Source organism: Panonychus citri, unplaced genomic scaffold (assembly GCF_014898815.1).
Source record: "Panonychus citri isolate SS breed McGregor unplaced genomic scaffold, ASM1489881v1 Contig00138, whole genome shotgun sequence".
Taxonomy (NCBI): Eukaryota; Metazoa; Arthropoda; class Arachnida; order Trombidiformes; family Tetranychidae; genus Panonychus; species Panonychus citri.
The window spans coordinates 147,033-162,414 of NW_026515543.1; the positions used below are offsets into that span (position 1 = coordinate 147,033).

At 29.6% G+C, this 15,382-nt stretch overlaps 2 protein-coding genes across 4 annotated transcripts in view; one reads left to right on the forward strand and one right to left on the reverse strand.

The window, feature by feature from the left end:
- Positions 1–1,247: 1,247 nt before the first annotated feature.
- Positions 1,248–9,204, forward strand: LOC128393412 (uncharacterized). The gene is made up of 3 exons (XM_053353589.1): positions 1,248–1,684; positions 4,207–4,333; positions 8,298–9,204. The coding sequence occupies exons 1-3, from the start codon at positions 1,632–1,634 to the stop codon at positions 8,478–8,480; spliced, it is 363 nt and encodes a 120-aa protein (XP_053209564.1). The 5' UTR covers positions 1,248–1,631; the 3' UTR covers positions 8,481–9,204.
- Positions 9,205–9,297: 93 nt separating this feature from the next.
- The window catches only part of LOC128393407 (dipeptidyl peptidase 4-like), a 32,389-nt gene continuing 26,304 nt past the window's right edge, over positions 9,298–15,382 (reverse strand). For all 3 annotated transcript variants that reach the window (XM_053353582.1, XM_053353581.1, XM_053353584.1), the window contains exons 10-16: positions 14,114–14,190; positions 13,757–14,025; positions 11,900–11,998; positions 10,863–11,133; positions 10,398–10,576; positions 10,161–10,298; positions 9,298–10,082 (exon numbers count right to left, since the gene is read on the reverse strand). In XM_053353582.1, coding sequence (XP_053209557.1) covers positions 9,856–10,082; positions 10,161–10,298; positions 10,398–10,576; positions 10,863–11,133; positions 11,900–11,998; positions 13,757–14,025; positions 14,114–14,190 — 1,260 coding nt within the window. In that variant the 3' untranslated portion in view covers positions 9,298–9,855. The remainder of the gene's footprint in view (positions 10,083–10,160; positions 10,299–10,397; positions 10,577–10,862; positions 11,134–11,899; positions 11,999–13,756; positions 14,026–14,113; positions 14,191–15,382) is intronic.

Consider the following 15,382-nt stretch of genomic DNA (forward strand, 5'->3'; position numbering starts at 1 on the left):
AGTCAAACTCAAAGTCTATTCTTTCATCATGAATGAGAAAAACAACAAGAAAAAAACTCTTCTGAACTGAATTAATTTCATTTCCAATTCAATTATTCAATAATTTCACCATTGGTTCAATCACAATTAAGACCATTAGATCAACAATCAGATCAATATCATCATCAATATTATTAAATACAATTGCGATCAACCATTATCCCTTACACAATTTTAGTAAATCAATTTAAATTGATTGAAGTGTATTATTATTATTAAATTGTTGCTTCGTTAGTACAACAATCAAGGTGAGTCAATGTAACTCATTCACATCACGCTTAAAATATCAAATTGTTCACGTGAAAAAAAAATACGATTCTTAATATTATCGTAAATATAATAATACTTTACCTATTTAATTTCTCTCTCTCTCTCTCTCTCTCAAAATCTTAATCATAATACGACAAGTTATTAGATTTAATTGCTAATTAGTAGTGAGTTTTTTTCTCTCATACCACCGGTAACAATTAACTCTCTCTCTCTCTCTAATTGTTGTTTTTCTCTGTTTAAATTTAGAGTTAATTAAATTGTGCTAATCTGTCCTTGAATAAAAGCTCATGGTAACATAATAGTGTATCAGTTAATCATCTTGTTAATCATCACCTTGATCAGCTCATGATATAATTTATCCTTGAGGTATCATTATAATAATAAATAATCAACTTGTGTGTTTTTTGTTGTTGTTGTTAATCAATCAACAAAATCTAAATCATCGTATTGATTTAATTGAAAATTTACACACCTTGACAAACTTTCAAAGTGTATTAGATTATTGTTATTAATTATTATTCCCATTGGTCACAATTAACCACTTAATCAATATACAGTAACGATATGAAATCAAACGTGATCATCTAACGGTAAATATCATTTTAATAGATTAATAAATTAACCAACAATTGACTTGATTGATTGATTGATATTTGCTAATAATATTATCAACATTTCAATGAAAAACTATCAACTCTTTTTACCTTTAGGAAAAAACTTACAATTAAATCAACTATTAATCTATTAATCATTGGTAAGATTAAGTAACCATTAACTTTTCTTAATCTTTAATCAATCAATTACCTTTTCTTGTTATCCTATTCATTGTTTTCATAGACTTTTACACTTGGAAAAAAAAGAAAAGATAAAAAACAATTGAACAGGTAAATAGATAATTAAGTAATTAAATCATGAATCGGTTAATCATATTTCTTATTGTTATCTTGGTGATTCTCTTGAGTGATTACAGTTATTCAAAAAGTTCTGAGTAGAATGAAATGAAAAATTTTACTTTTCCTATTCCATGATTACAATGAATGACCAGAATTAGGATCATGGTGATGATCATGATGGTGATAAGAGGACGAAAATAACATGAATAAACAACCGTTGATACGCAGCCTCAGGTTTCAATCTCCCAATTCCTGAATCATGAAAGAACAAAAAAAAGTAGTAAACCATCAACTCTCTCATTGATATAATGTTTGAAAACGATAACCTGAACTGAGAATTGTGATTAACTATCATAATAATAACTGTGTACTTTTCTTTGCGGATTGATAATAGTTTCAAGAGAAAATATCATTTATATATAAGTTCAAATGACGATTCCATTGAGCCAACGAGAAGTTGATTGTAGTTTAACTGAGAATCGGTGAGTGATTATAATTAAAATAATTCTTTTCATGGTGATCACTTTTATCTCCTTCCTTCCTTCCTCCATGTCTCTTTCTCCCTCTCTTTTCATATTCCATCTTCGTACTTCTATCTCTCTGAGTTCCAATGGAAAATCTCATCCATTGAATCTGAATTTTCCGTCGATTGACATGAGATTATTTCTTTGGATTATGTAACCATTTTGTAGCATTTTCAGTCGACTTTTCTTTGTCGTTTTATTAGAACAATTTTCCATATAATATAAGAATCCAACTGAGCGCAAACTCGCTTGGAAAATGCTCTCATCTTATTCCTTTTATTTAGATGTAGGTGAATTCTCAATGAGAAATTTGAACAATTTGAACAGTTCAATTATATCTTACGAATTCTTTATTATATTATAATAATAAGCGAGTAGAGAAAAATAATTCAACTCATCATGCAAAACATATTCTTCATCATGATGTCTACTATTATTATAACTTATTCCAGTTTCATCTAATTGTTGTTCACTGATTATCATTTGATTGTCAAAATTTTTTCCCCTTTCACTTGAATTGTTGCAAGAAAAACAAAATTTCAAGTCCAATTCTGAATAAGCTCATGAAAATTGAGATTTTATCAAATCGAAATCATTATTTTCTCAATGTTAATTGTGTTGATTTAATGCTACGTTAGTCTCTTTATTTAGTTAAGTATAATTATGATAATATAGATTTGATTAAAGTTATTATGTACATGGAAGTAATTTAAATTGTATTCATAAATTTATCACTTCAACATTTAATTTACTTTGGTTAACTAATATTTTTTTTTGTTCCTCATTCATTTCTTAATCTAATCTGTCAACTGAATTGTGTTCAGAACTTTTTTTCCCTTTGCTACTTCAACTCGATAACCAAGAAGCTCTTCAATTCAATTTACTCTGAATTTCAAATTATCTATTTCAAAATGAGAACAATCAATTTGAATGTTCATTAGTTTGATTACAATTCTCAACTTTCAACCAATAGAATTTTCAATTCTTCTGTTTTTCTGATCAATTCTGAGAGTAACTGGACCTTGGTCAGTATTTTCTTTTCGTCCTCTTCTTACTCTTATTTGGGTTAAGGTTATTTACTTCCTGAGATATGAAGAAAGGTGACCAAACTTTTTCCATTTTTCTACTCACTATAGATTCTGATATTGGGTGAAATTCATCATGAGTTTTAATTAAAACTGTTCACTTTTTTTTCTGTTGGTCAAATTGTCCACCAATTCACTTGAAACTTTTTTCTCTTCTTCTCCAACCATTTTTGAACTTGAATTCTGTATCATGGTTTAGAATTCATTCCAGTAGAAGAAGAAAAAGAAAAAGATTATCATGAATGAATGGAAACCAACTGAATTCATGATTACATTTGGCTCCATTTTTCAGTTTCAACAATTCACCAGAACCTTTTTCTTTTTCTTTGTGATTTATCATGAACCAATGAACAGATTCAAAGTGTTAGTTGAGTAAAAATAAACATTCCATTCAAATATAATTCAGATTGATGATTACAATTAAATTACAATCATGATAATCTGATTATTGATGACCTACTGATTCATATTCAAAGTATATTTTATTCATAAATATGAGGAGAAAATAAAAAATAAAACCGTAAAGTTGATCCCATGATTTATATATGACATGAATTTCATGGTGCACTGAGATTAAGGTTCATGGGAAATTTCAATATTTGAAAAAAGTTGAACAGTTCATTGTGGCGATGAGCATAATATCTCATGGACAAAAGTTCAATCCTTTACCTGTCTGGTTGAGTTATCAAAATTAATGGCGATTCACTTGAAAGTTAAACAATCTGATGATAAATTATGATGACCCTTTCTGATTATGATTAATTAATCAATCATAAGTGTGACAGATTCAAATTAAATTATTACCTGGACCAAATTGTGATATAATTAAGGTAATACAAACAAAAAGATAGACACAATAATAATCAAAACTGTTGAAACAAATTCAGAGGTAGATTGATAATCATCGGGAAGATGATTAATCTTGTCAGGTAAATATGATTATTAACAATTATCATGATGATGATGGTGAAAAACTAAAAGCAATTGAATATTATTATTTCCTGAGAGTTGAGTGAAACATTCAAATTCAATTGATTGACACTAATTGCAATCAAAATGAATCATTAATCATAACCGATATTCACAAATGAACACATACAAAACTGTATCTATTATGTATATAAATTATGCTCATGAACTCACCATGAAATGAACTGAATCTTCACCCTGATAATCCAAGTAAAATGAATAATAACTAATTTTCCTTTTCTTTTCTTTTTTTTCTTTTTCTTCTCATCTCTTATTTCCTTCACCCTTTTTATCACAATTTTCATCTTCAATATTTACTCATGTTCATTATTATGATTATCTTATTTTTCTTTCCTCATCTTTCCATGGTGAACAAAAAAAATATCCATGATAAATGATGAACAAATCCAATTGGAAACTGAACAGAAACTCAATATTTTGCAAAATTCTGCCTTTGGGACTTCCCTTTGATATTACTGAGAAAGGGAAAGATGGGAAATTATATCAGATTCATATCAAAACTCAATCAGCAGATACGATTCTTTATATCTCGGTGAGTTCAATATCATATATATATAATATATTTACATGGAAATAAGAAAATCATGTTACCATGATGTTTGTTTTTTTCATTTATTTGTTATCATTATTATTTATATATCATGTCGATTTATCAGATAATCAAATAAAATCAGTAACAATTTATGTAACTCCAAAGGAACTCTTATCCTCTAAGTACATGATAACTTTCAATTTCTAGTCAAAGTTCATGAGATTCTCAAGTATCATGAAATCGAAAACTGAACCAATTCCAATATTGAACATTTTCTTCTTCTTCTTCTTTCTACACTTTATTCCAGTGAATCGATTGGAACTGGGTGTTAGTTGAAATTCATTTAGATGATCAGTTCTTGAGAGTTGAAACAATATTTTATTTTATATTTTTTCTCATTCGTAATGATTAATCTTTATCTGATTTGGGTGATAATCTTTGAGAAAGATTCTGATTCTCGATGATAGGAAATAAGAAACATATAATCAAGGTAATTATTATCATTGAAAGAAAATAGGAAGAAAGTGGAAAAAAAAGTTCAGAGTAAAAGGTAGATAAATCTCATGAGATTGATTCGTCAGGGTTGAATAAGAGCTAAAAGGTTTATCATGGAGAAAGGAGAGAAAAATATTCCTTCCAGAATTATGATATTCATTGAGTTAAGCTTTTCATACGCAGTATTGGTAGAGTATTATTATCATCGTCATCATCATCATCATCATCATGAAGATGATTATCATGATGCTTATTATTAGAGCTCAGATATTGAAATTAACATTTATACACTTTGAGATTCATTGAAATGAGTTATAACTTTATTTTCATGATAAATTCAGATTTCAGATCGTCAATATTGTTGTGAATATCTATTCCTATCAGTGTTATCATGTAAATACATACAGTATATGAATTTGAATGATTCATTATGATTATCACCATGATAACTTTTTTGAATAATCTGATTCAAATATCATTTGAAATAAGGTTTATGATAATATTTTCATGGTGATTGGGATTGATTTTTCACTGAATTCTTATTCATTTCTCCTTAATGTTCATTTGAACTTTTTCTCTCTCTCTTTTTCTTACCTTGCATGATAACTTTCAGTGAATCAATAAAAATTGAAATTTCGGTGAAAATTTTTATTGAAATGGAACCGAAGTGTATTAAGAAAACGTATTGGATTCTGATCGTTAACATAATCATCTGAATGTTTATTATGCTACATGATATGATCCATCATGAAATCAATATATTTACACCTAAATGCTGGTCAATCTCAGGCAAATGCTAACTTCATGTAATCATTAGTTTGATGATAATTTTCTTGTTGCTGTTATTATAATGTGAATATCAAGGTTAATCAAATTTGAGTCTATTAACTTTGATTGCTTATTGTTGTTGAAAATAGTTGATCCAATTAAGTTTATAAATAGGTAAACTATCATGAGATCATCATGATGTTGAATAATCACATGAAATCATTATAATTGGATACTCTTTATGACAGTGATGATGCTTATACTTGTTTTATTGGAAAATAAAACTCAGAATAAACTTGAAATCAATTCATCTGTTTACCTAAAGTCATCACCATTCAGGCTCTTAGTTTACTCAATTGTCTCTTCATGATGATGATGATGATGATTCTAATGATTCCCTGGTAGGTAATGATAACCATCATTTGTTCATAATAAAGTTTAGCCTTAAGGTAAAGTTTCCATGAGACTCAAATCTCAATTGTTGACCAACTTTCTGACCATTATCATGGTATACATCAGAGCTTATCGATCAACAGAGTTTAGAAAGGATTGTTTCATGGATCGAATCTAAAAGAAAAAAAAATTTCGTAAACATTTCATGTTGTATTTAATGACCATTGAGAGAAAATTATTACCTAAGTAAACTGCAGGTAAGAGAGTTTTGTGATCAAACTGCCATAGGAACTGTAACATCATGAATCTTGTCATGAACATTTTATAATCTCATGGTACATATAAGACATGATTGTGAATGAATTTGAGGACAAAAAGTTAGATAACATCGCAGAATTTTGAGATTGAACTGATATGAAACAAAGAATCGATCGCATGACTTTCAAAGACTTTTCTTTCAATATCATCTCGGAAAATGTTCTGATTTTAATAGAATTTCATTTTTCAGGATCACCTGAGAATTTATTTCTAATCTCTATTCAGTAGGTGGTTCGAATGGATCTTGAAATTCATTGCGATTTCACGCAAAAAAATGTCCCACAGGGTGAAAGTGAGATAACCATTAGCTGAAGGTGTGGTTAACTGATAGGTGATGAACAATTAAACGATTCATCAATCAAAATTATCGGAATTTGATCAGAAATTTTCAATAAACCTTTTTGATCATCTTCTTCTTATATATATTATAACAAGATTGATTTTTAATCAACCTATTGATCACCATGCAAGTGATTGATTTTCATGAGGTCGATGATCAATTCACCATGATATTAACTATCTGATGTATATCATGAGCCATCATGCAGTATGAAATAGGAAGAGTGATATCTTGAGCATATGTAATGAAGGTCAAATGTTGATTCCCATGGATAAAAAATACCCTGAAGCATTTGAACAATAATATGATGGTGAAAAAAAAAGGAGTGAGATACCTTATTCATTGAATTTCCAGTTGATTTTATGTTGATTAAAAATCATCAGATAATAATGATGATCAAAATCCGATGAAAGATTATCATGTCCCGGAGCTATTTTTGTCACTGAATATCACAACTTTTCCTTTTTAATAGATTGTGGTTGAAATTAAAATTCGAGGTCAACAGTTGAATTGATACACTACTGTTATCATCATGAGGTTTATACCTTATTCTGTGAAATTTAATCAGTCTCAGAACTTTTGATATCATGGAACAGGGCGGATAAAAAAGTGCTACAGAATTAACTTCCCATGTGATATTTATACATATTACATTTTCCTATCTCTGGATGAATCATTAATAATAACATATTACATTTGGGAAGAAAAAAAATCCATGTCATCCAAATGAGTGTCGTCTTCATGGAAATGAACCTTTCCCCTGAAGATGTAGCTCCAAGGCTCACATAAGATTAGAAGCTAAGCAAACATTTGCTTGGATTTTTGGGTAAACATTCAGAGAGACAGAGAGAGAAAGAGAGCTGAAAGTTAGATGAAGAGAGAGAGAGATAAATGGAGATGGCAGATGATGAGGATGAGGATGGAAAAGCTAATAATATACTTTAGAAAGTTCTTTGAATTCATTCGGTTCAGTGGCTGAGTTACTGAGGAAAAAAACTCGCTACGTTATAGCAAAGAAAGAGAAACAAATCTCGAAATATTAGAAAATAAACTTATAGATTACAGGGTATTTACTTTTCCCTTTTTGTTTCTTTTTTTCCCCGACTTTATTTTTCCAAAGTAGAACTGAATGTATAGAATTAAGAGAATTTCATCTCTACACTGTTCATGGGATGGAAACTGTTAGAACTTTCAACTTATTCCTTTTCCATCAATCGGAAATTGTGAATTTGAATATTTTCGCAACTATTTTCCCTTTTTTCCCAAAGGAGTTTTCTATCAATTCGATAAATGAATAAGTAAATATCTACATAATGTATTCAATCAACACTTTTTGTTGCAATTCGATATTCATGTAAATCTTATCAATATTAGCTTATCATCACCTGAAACCCAGAATTTGGATGCTACTCATTGAAACTCATTGAAAATTGAAGAGATTTAAATAATTAATCTCAGTGAAATTCAATAATTAAACTGAAACTAATGAGAAGTTCTGGAAAAAGATTGAAATGAAAAAATATTCCAAAGACTCAGAATTACAATAAGATTTTAGTTGTCAAAATTTGGTCCTTATTTGAATTCTCAGCTTGTTATCACTTTTTTTTCTCACTCTCTTTCTCCCAATCTCTTTATATTTACATAAAATAGGCAGTTGTTGCTGTCTATGTATTAGTGGTCATCGTCCTGTTGGCCACTCAATTTCTTGAGAGAGGAAATCGCCAGAGTCGGATATCGATGCCATTCAAGAAAAACACTTTCCTATTATGGGACTCATCGGATGGGGCCAATTGCTCCCTTGAATCTATGGACGATGATAGTATTGTTGTCTGATGGTCAGTTCATCAACCCAAATGACCCAATCCACATATCAATTGAAACAAACGCACATAAACCTTAACTACCTTAGCACCAACAACGCTCACCAGCACAATGACCAGAAAACCAATAATAACAATAACTAAGGTGCCAATTTCAATATCTATATATACATATATTCATGATCCAGAATCATCAATATTATTATCGTGATTATCACTGAAAACAAATTATTATTATGTTATCATGTTACCATTCATTTATTATCCTCAATTGGAAATCATTAATTTGTTGAGTTGAATTGGAAAGGAAAGTTGAAATTGATCAGCTCATAATTTTACCATTAACTTGTTATTGACCGGAATTACTTTGCAATTGATTGGGCAAAATAAAATCATATCAACAATTAAATCAATCAATTGTATAAAAAATACAAATAATACTCAACAAAGTTATCGATTCCTTATTCAAACAGAAAATTAACTTTTTTTTTCTTCTTCATATCAACTTGGCCTCTAAGGGTTTCAATTGAATGGTCAGTTTTGCTATTCTCAAGAAAGTGATAACTTTTATTTCATTATCATGATAAATGACAACAATTAACAACTTTATTATTATTATTATTACAAAGTGAATTATGATTACATTTGATTACACATGATTTTCATTACAATTAATCAGCAGTTTGATAATAGTAATATATTAGTTGGACTTTTTGTTGTTTGTTTTGTTTAATTCGTAATAATAATTATTTGATGATTGGATGGCAATCAATTTGAACAATTAAGCTGATTGCTTGGACAATATAATATATATAAAGTTTTCCATTAAAATAGATTATAATTTTTTAGTTTGTTTTGTTGTTGTTTTTAAAGGAAGTTGATGATCAGCTGTTAAGTTTCATTGTTAACATGATAATCTTCATCTTTGGCATTCTGATGACTTTTGGTGTTGTTATTAATTATCTTGATTCTGATTTACTAATTAAAACAACAAGTAATAACAGAATATGTCTGAATTAAATGGGAGAGGGAGAGGGAGAGAGAAAGAGAGATGGAAAGTTCTTGAATAGAACTTTTTTTTTCTAAAACTTTGAATGATAAAAGTACATTAGATAAGCTCGAGTTTGTTGTAAGCACGAAATGAGGGACATTTGAAAAGATGACGAGCTTAGTCACGAAATTGGAAGATGAGAGAGGGAGAAATTAAATATTTAGGATGACCAATGACGATGACCATCTCGGGGACAAAGATGGAGAATAAGTTAATTTGAATATCTCCAATTGAATTTGTTTCTCTCTCTTTTTTTTGATTAGAAATCATTTGTTGGTTTCTTTTGATTGTAGTTCGAAAGAAAGTTTGATTTTTTTTGTTTGCTTCTCTATCGAAATTAAGAATATTCCTTTTTAATTATTCGCCGTCTTCTTAGACCCACTTCTTCGTAAACGGTTCCAAGGTCGAAACATTCACACAGGAAAGATTCAATTGTTCGGTATAAATGACGATGAACTTGGGGTAGTTCGTGGTTCTGGTCAGGGTAAATCATACTTTGGAACATTATCGAATTTCGTTGTAATGCTCTCATTAGAAGCATCGATTGTTGGACATGGACATTATCTAGAAATGGGAGAATGAATAAAGAATATTAATTTGAAATATTTTGGAAAAGAAAGTAATTCTTCTTATAATCTTTACCATCAGCAGTTCCATGGACTAGAAGATAATTTTTGCCTTTCAAATTACCAATTTTCGATATAAGATCGGATTTAGTGTAGCCGATTATATTATCTTCTTTAGTTGGTAGTCCCATGTATCGTTCAGTGTAAGTTGAATCTGAATCGGGTGATAGAAAAATAGAATAAAAAATGAAATTAAAAACTCTGACCAAATTGTTTTTCGTTTTTTTTTTGCTCAATCAATCGATTTACCCACCATAGTAATACCAGCTTGTAACTGGAGCAACAGCGATTCCACAGGAAAACACTGGCTCTGAGAAACCTGGGCTCGTGGGCTCCGAAGCCAAGGCCATTGTGGTCGCATACCCGCCATAAGACCAGCCCCAGATTCCAACTCTCTTGGCATCAATATAAGGTAAATTGTTGACCAGATATCTAAGTAAATCCAAAGCAAAATAATGAGATAAAAAATACAAGTTCAAATTGATTAAAAAAAAAAATTCAAAATCGAAAAATAAATTGTAAAAGTTTCTGTTTGGTGGCTCCATCTAGTTTAGAATTTAGTAACTAAAACTGATTGAGTGCAATTTTTGATTCTAATATTTTGATTATATAATAAAAGTAATTTGATCAAATTTAATTTGTTTTCTATTAATTTTAAATTTCTAATCATCAGGAGTCGTTTTTTTTGTTTGATGTTTTTGTTGTTCATTTTAATTACCTTGTAACTGCAATTTGATCATCAATCTCAACGGTTCCTAATCGTTTGTAAACCTCATATAAAAGTTTAACACCATTATTTCCGCTTCCTCTTCCATCAATCATCCCATAGATAATCCTACGACGGGAGGCAAGATAATGACCCCAACCAATATCAAATCTACTGGTAACCTGTTGAGTACCCGGTCCACCATAAACATTGATAACAAGAGGATACTTGGTGATCTCATCTTCTCGCAATCCAGGAGGAAGTAACAATTTAACACTAGCATCTTAATTAGAGAAAGATTAAAGTCAAATAAGTAAGAGTAAGAGAAGAAAAAAACTTCAGTTAGTAAATACATCAGATTAACATGAGTCAAACATCAAACTGAAAAGGAAAATTCTGGTTATCATGAAGAAAAAAAAAGTTCATCAGTTGTTGAATTGAATTCGGAAACAGTAGCAACACCTTACATATTAAGAGACTATGATTTGGAAACGGAAAAGCTTCAGGCAAAGTTATTATCTATTTTCAATTTTCTATCTCCATCATTTTCATGTCTTCCTCATCATCATCTTCATCTTATCTTTACACTAATTTGACAGGTAAAGAGAGAGAGAGAGAGAGAGAGAGATTAATTAAACAGAGAAGAGGATGATATGATACCCAGAAAACCAGGTTAACATCAGGAAGAAGCCATGAAGACGGAGGAAGACGGCAAAATGAAGATGAGGAAGATGAGGGATGAAAAAAAAATGAAAGTATTTACAGAAAGACACTGAAGATGATGATGGAAGATGAGAAAATGATATAAAATAGAAATGTTTATATTGTAGCCAAGGTAAAAGTAACAACAAGAGATATGAAAAAGTTAAGGTAAAAAGAAAAGAATTAAGCTGATAAAATAGCCTGAGGGTGAATGATTGATTGAATATGAGAGAGAAAGTAAAGAAAAAACAAAAGATGAATGAAATCACCTAGAAGAAGATAAAGTTAAATTGAAGAAGATGAAAATATTATATAACTGAATCTGAGTTTTCGTCTTTACAACTTACTGTAACCTCCTTCAATTGGAACCTGGAGTAACTTGACCTTTGGCAGTAAAAGCTCGTCAGCCTTTTCTCGTAGGGCATCATTGGGTTGAAGAGTGGTCACTAAATATCAAGAACATGATGAGAAAAAAAAAGTTATATATAAAATTGAGAAAAATTATCGTCACCATGAAAAAGATGAAAAATGGAAAATGGAAAAATAAAGTTGGAATAAAAAGAAAGCGGAAAAGACAGACTATTGAAGGATAAGTGACATTAATTGCAATTCCATTTGATTCAATTGAACTTCCTCGTGAGGATTATCATCAACATACACAAATCACCATGAAAAAAAAGGAGTCAGTGGGTGGTGAATGAAACAATTACACCTCAAATTGTTGATAATGTTTAATCAAGTTGATCAAATGATCACAATTTAACCAATAGTATATTAATCCAGTTCCCAATGGTAATATATTCCTATTTCTGTCAAATTAAATTGTCCCACCAAATTAAACTCTAATTGAAAACGATTAATCAAATGAATTTGAGGAAATTTATCATGAAACTCAAACTCAGACATTCAACTGAATCTGAATCATATTTTTTTCCTTCCAATCAACAATCAGTACATAAACAAATTTAAATGATTTGACAGCAATTTGAGGGCTAAATTTGTCAACTGTTGGATAAAATGAAAGATAAACATGAATCTGAATAACCTCTGAACTCTAATCATGGGGAGGGGAAAAAAATGAATGACAAATAGCATTTTCGATAATATAAAATATAAACAATATCTGAACTTTTGTTTTCTCTAGTAACAAATTGTAATCCCTTGTTATTTCATCTTCCATGCAAAAATCAATTGAATTATCATCGAGCGACTGACTAACTATCTGCTGAAATTAATGGTGAAAAAAACAAATGGTTTCTGAAAAGTTCAGTGGGAATTTTACCAAAGGAAAATGTTATCATCTCTCACTTGGAAACAATATCATTTTTTATTCTCAGTCTTTTGACTTTTTAATATCAATCTTTTCTCTTTCTTCCCTTTCCCTGAGCCTCATCATGTTCATCATCAAACCACCATGTACCATGGGGCCAATTTAGTATCTGCTTGAGATTGCAAAAGATGAAAACAAGTAAACATGATAGCGACTACATGAAGAAACACAAAAAGTAATGACAATGACAAATATAATCCCTTTTCCATGGCTCCTTGAACATGAACAGCAAATACAGTCAAAGACACTAGAGATACCATCATCTTAATCATCGTCATCAACAACAACATCATGGTTAAAGATAAAGTTCCAAAAGATATCATGATAATCGTTCAATTTCATCTTCATTATTATTTTCAACCCAAAGTCCACCCATTGGTAAAGACAATGAGGTTTTTTTTTCTAAGCTAAGTTCTGGCTCTTGAGTAGGAAGAAAAGGAAGAGACGAAAAAGTTACATAATGATCATGATGATGAAGATAAAGTGATATTAAACGATCAACATGATAAGCAACTATAAATTCAATTCAAATCATGGTAAAGTTGGATATTCATGATAGAAAGAAAAATATTTCATGAAAAAAAAACAAAATCTTCTTGAACCAAACAACAGATCCAAAAGTAGGATTACCTGGAAGATTCAATCTATTGTTTTTTTATATTATCTTCACCATTCTCATGGTCTCATGTATTTTTCTGTGTACCTGTGGTGAGATTTCAAGTCACTCATTGGATATTATTTTCCAGATTGTTATCAGAATCACCTTTATCCTTTTCTCTCTCTCTCTCTCTCTTCTTTATATATAAATGATTATCCTCATCTTTTTTTTCTGATCCTTTCCCATGAATGACCATTAGGAAAGAGACAAACTTACCTAGAGAATTAGATTTAGTGATTCTCAGTTCAGTTCTTGGTATTCCCGGTCCAAGGCATGAGAGTATATAAGCTGATGCATCTTCATTAAAAAAGGCTCTTGAGTAAAGGCAATCATTAGTATTGGAATTTGAATCTTTCACTGATTCTAAATTGGAACCTTGATAACCCTTTAAATCACAGGTAAGGCAGGTAACATATTGTGTATAAACATTAACCTTGAATAGATGACGTTCACCTGGTTTACCAGGTAAAGTTGCTTGATAATACCTATGATATTAATACAGAAAAATGATACAATTAATATATAACTGAAAATTTCAATCAAATTCAGTTCATGGATTATTGAAATACTCACAAGAAGTCACGATTATATTTGATAATACTTGTTACATCAAATAAACCTCTAGTTATAAAGTTGTCTTCCGTGTTTACCTGGATCAATTAGTTTTTGATAATTAATTGTAGGTCATCAGGTTCATTTGTTTTAATCCGATTTCCAATTGTTAGTCCATATATATCAAGGTGGAAAAGTTTATATATTAAAATGATTTATGATTAAATGTGAGAAGAAAAATAATAAAATTATAATTAGTAATTAATGTTGATCATCATCATTAATATTTCATATTGATTTGGGCTCTTGCTAATTAAACACATCTTCAATTATTAACTGAATTAATTTAAAATCTGATAAAATGTTACAAATTGTAAACAAATTTAAACAAAGTATTAAAACCATTGAATTGAAATTAAATTGCTAATTGTTGAGGAGAAATTAAATTTCCATCAATAATGATAACAAGAAATGCTAATTGCTAATTGCTGATAAATTTGATTGTATTGAAATTGTTTCTTCATTTAATTGAGCTTCCAGTTCAGTTTTGATGAGTTTTATTATTATTTAGGTTGGATTACAATTGAATTTTTTTAAATTGCTTCAGGCAATTTGTCACCACTTTAAAGATTAAGGCTTGGCTATGATGAGGTTTTTTTTGCTTCGCTTTGTTATTATTTGCATTTCTTTACAATGAAAGCATTTGATTCTAAATCAACATGAATGAACTTGAATTTCCATGAGTGTTATCATGAAAATGAGCTTTACTAATACCTGAAGGGATTTCCATTTCCATTTGCTAATTAGTGATGAAAAAAAAAATATCCAACAACTTTAATTGAAATCAATTTACAGTTTCATTTATCCTTCAATGATTATCAATGAACTTTTTTTTTCCAAATCCAACCTTATAAATGTAATATCCCTGATTCTCATCATCAGTTGAAACTCTCATATTGAATCATGATATTACATGGGAATCTATGGGGTGTTGATCAAGAAGAAGAGTAAAATAATCTTATCATCTCATTTCAAGTTGAACTTTTATTTGAAATTTCCTTCCTCATATAATATAAAGGTAAACAAACTCATGGATGAAAGTTAAGAACTGAATCTTTATCCAATTTCAATTATATTATACACTTTTCTTGGTAAATTTCATTTCTATACTTGAACATTTTTCTCTCGTATTCTCAGAACTTTCACTTTAACTCTCCACCTTTTTCATTCTCTCGAATGAAAATGGCAAAAAAAAAGTTCTAAATGATGACTCGAAACACTTAAGTCTCC

What these genes read in the sequence shown, in the direction of transcription:
- LOC128393412 (XM_053353589.1), top strand. Translation starts at nt 1,632, where the DNA reads ATGACGATTCCATTGAGCCAACGAGAAGTTGATTGTAGTTTAACTGAG. An exon ending in TGTAGTTTAACTGAGAATCG is followed by an intron (nt 1,685 to 4,206) that starts GTGAGTGATTAT and finishes GAAACTGAACAG; the next exon opens with AAACTCAATATTTTGCAAAA. An exon ending in ATACGATTCTTTATATCTCG is followed by an intron (nt 4,334 to 8,297) that starts GTGAGTTCAATA and finishes TACATAAAATAG; the next exon opens with GCAGTTGTTGCTGTCTATGT.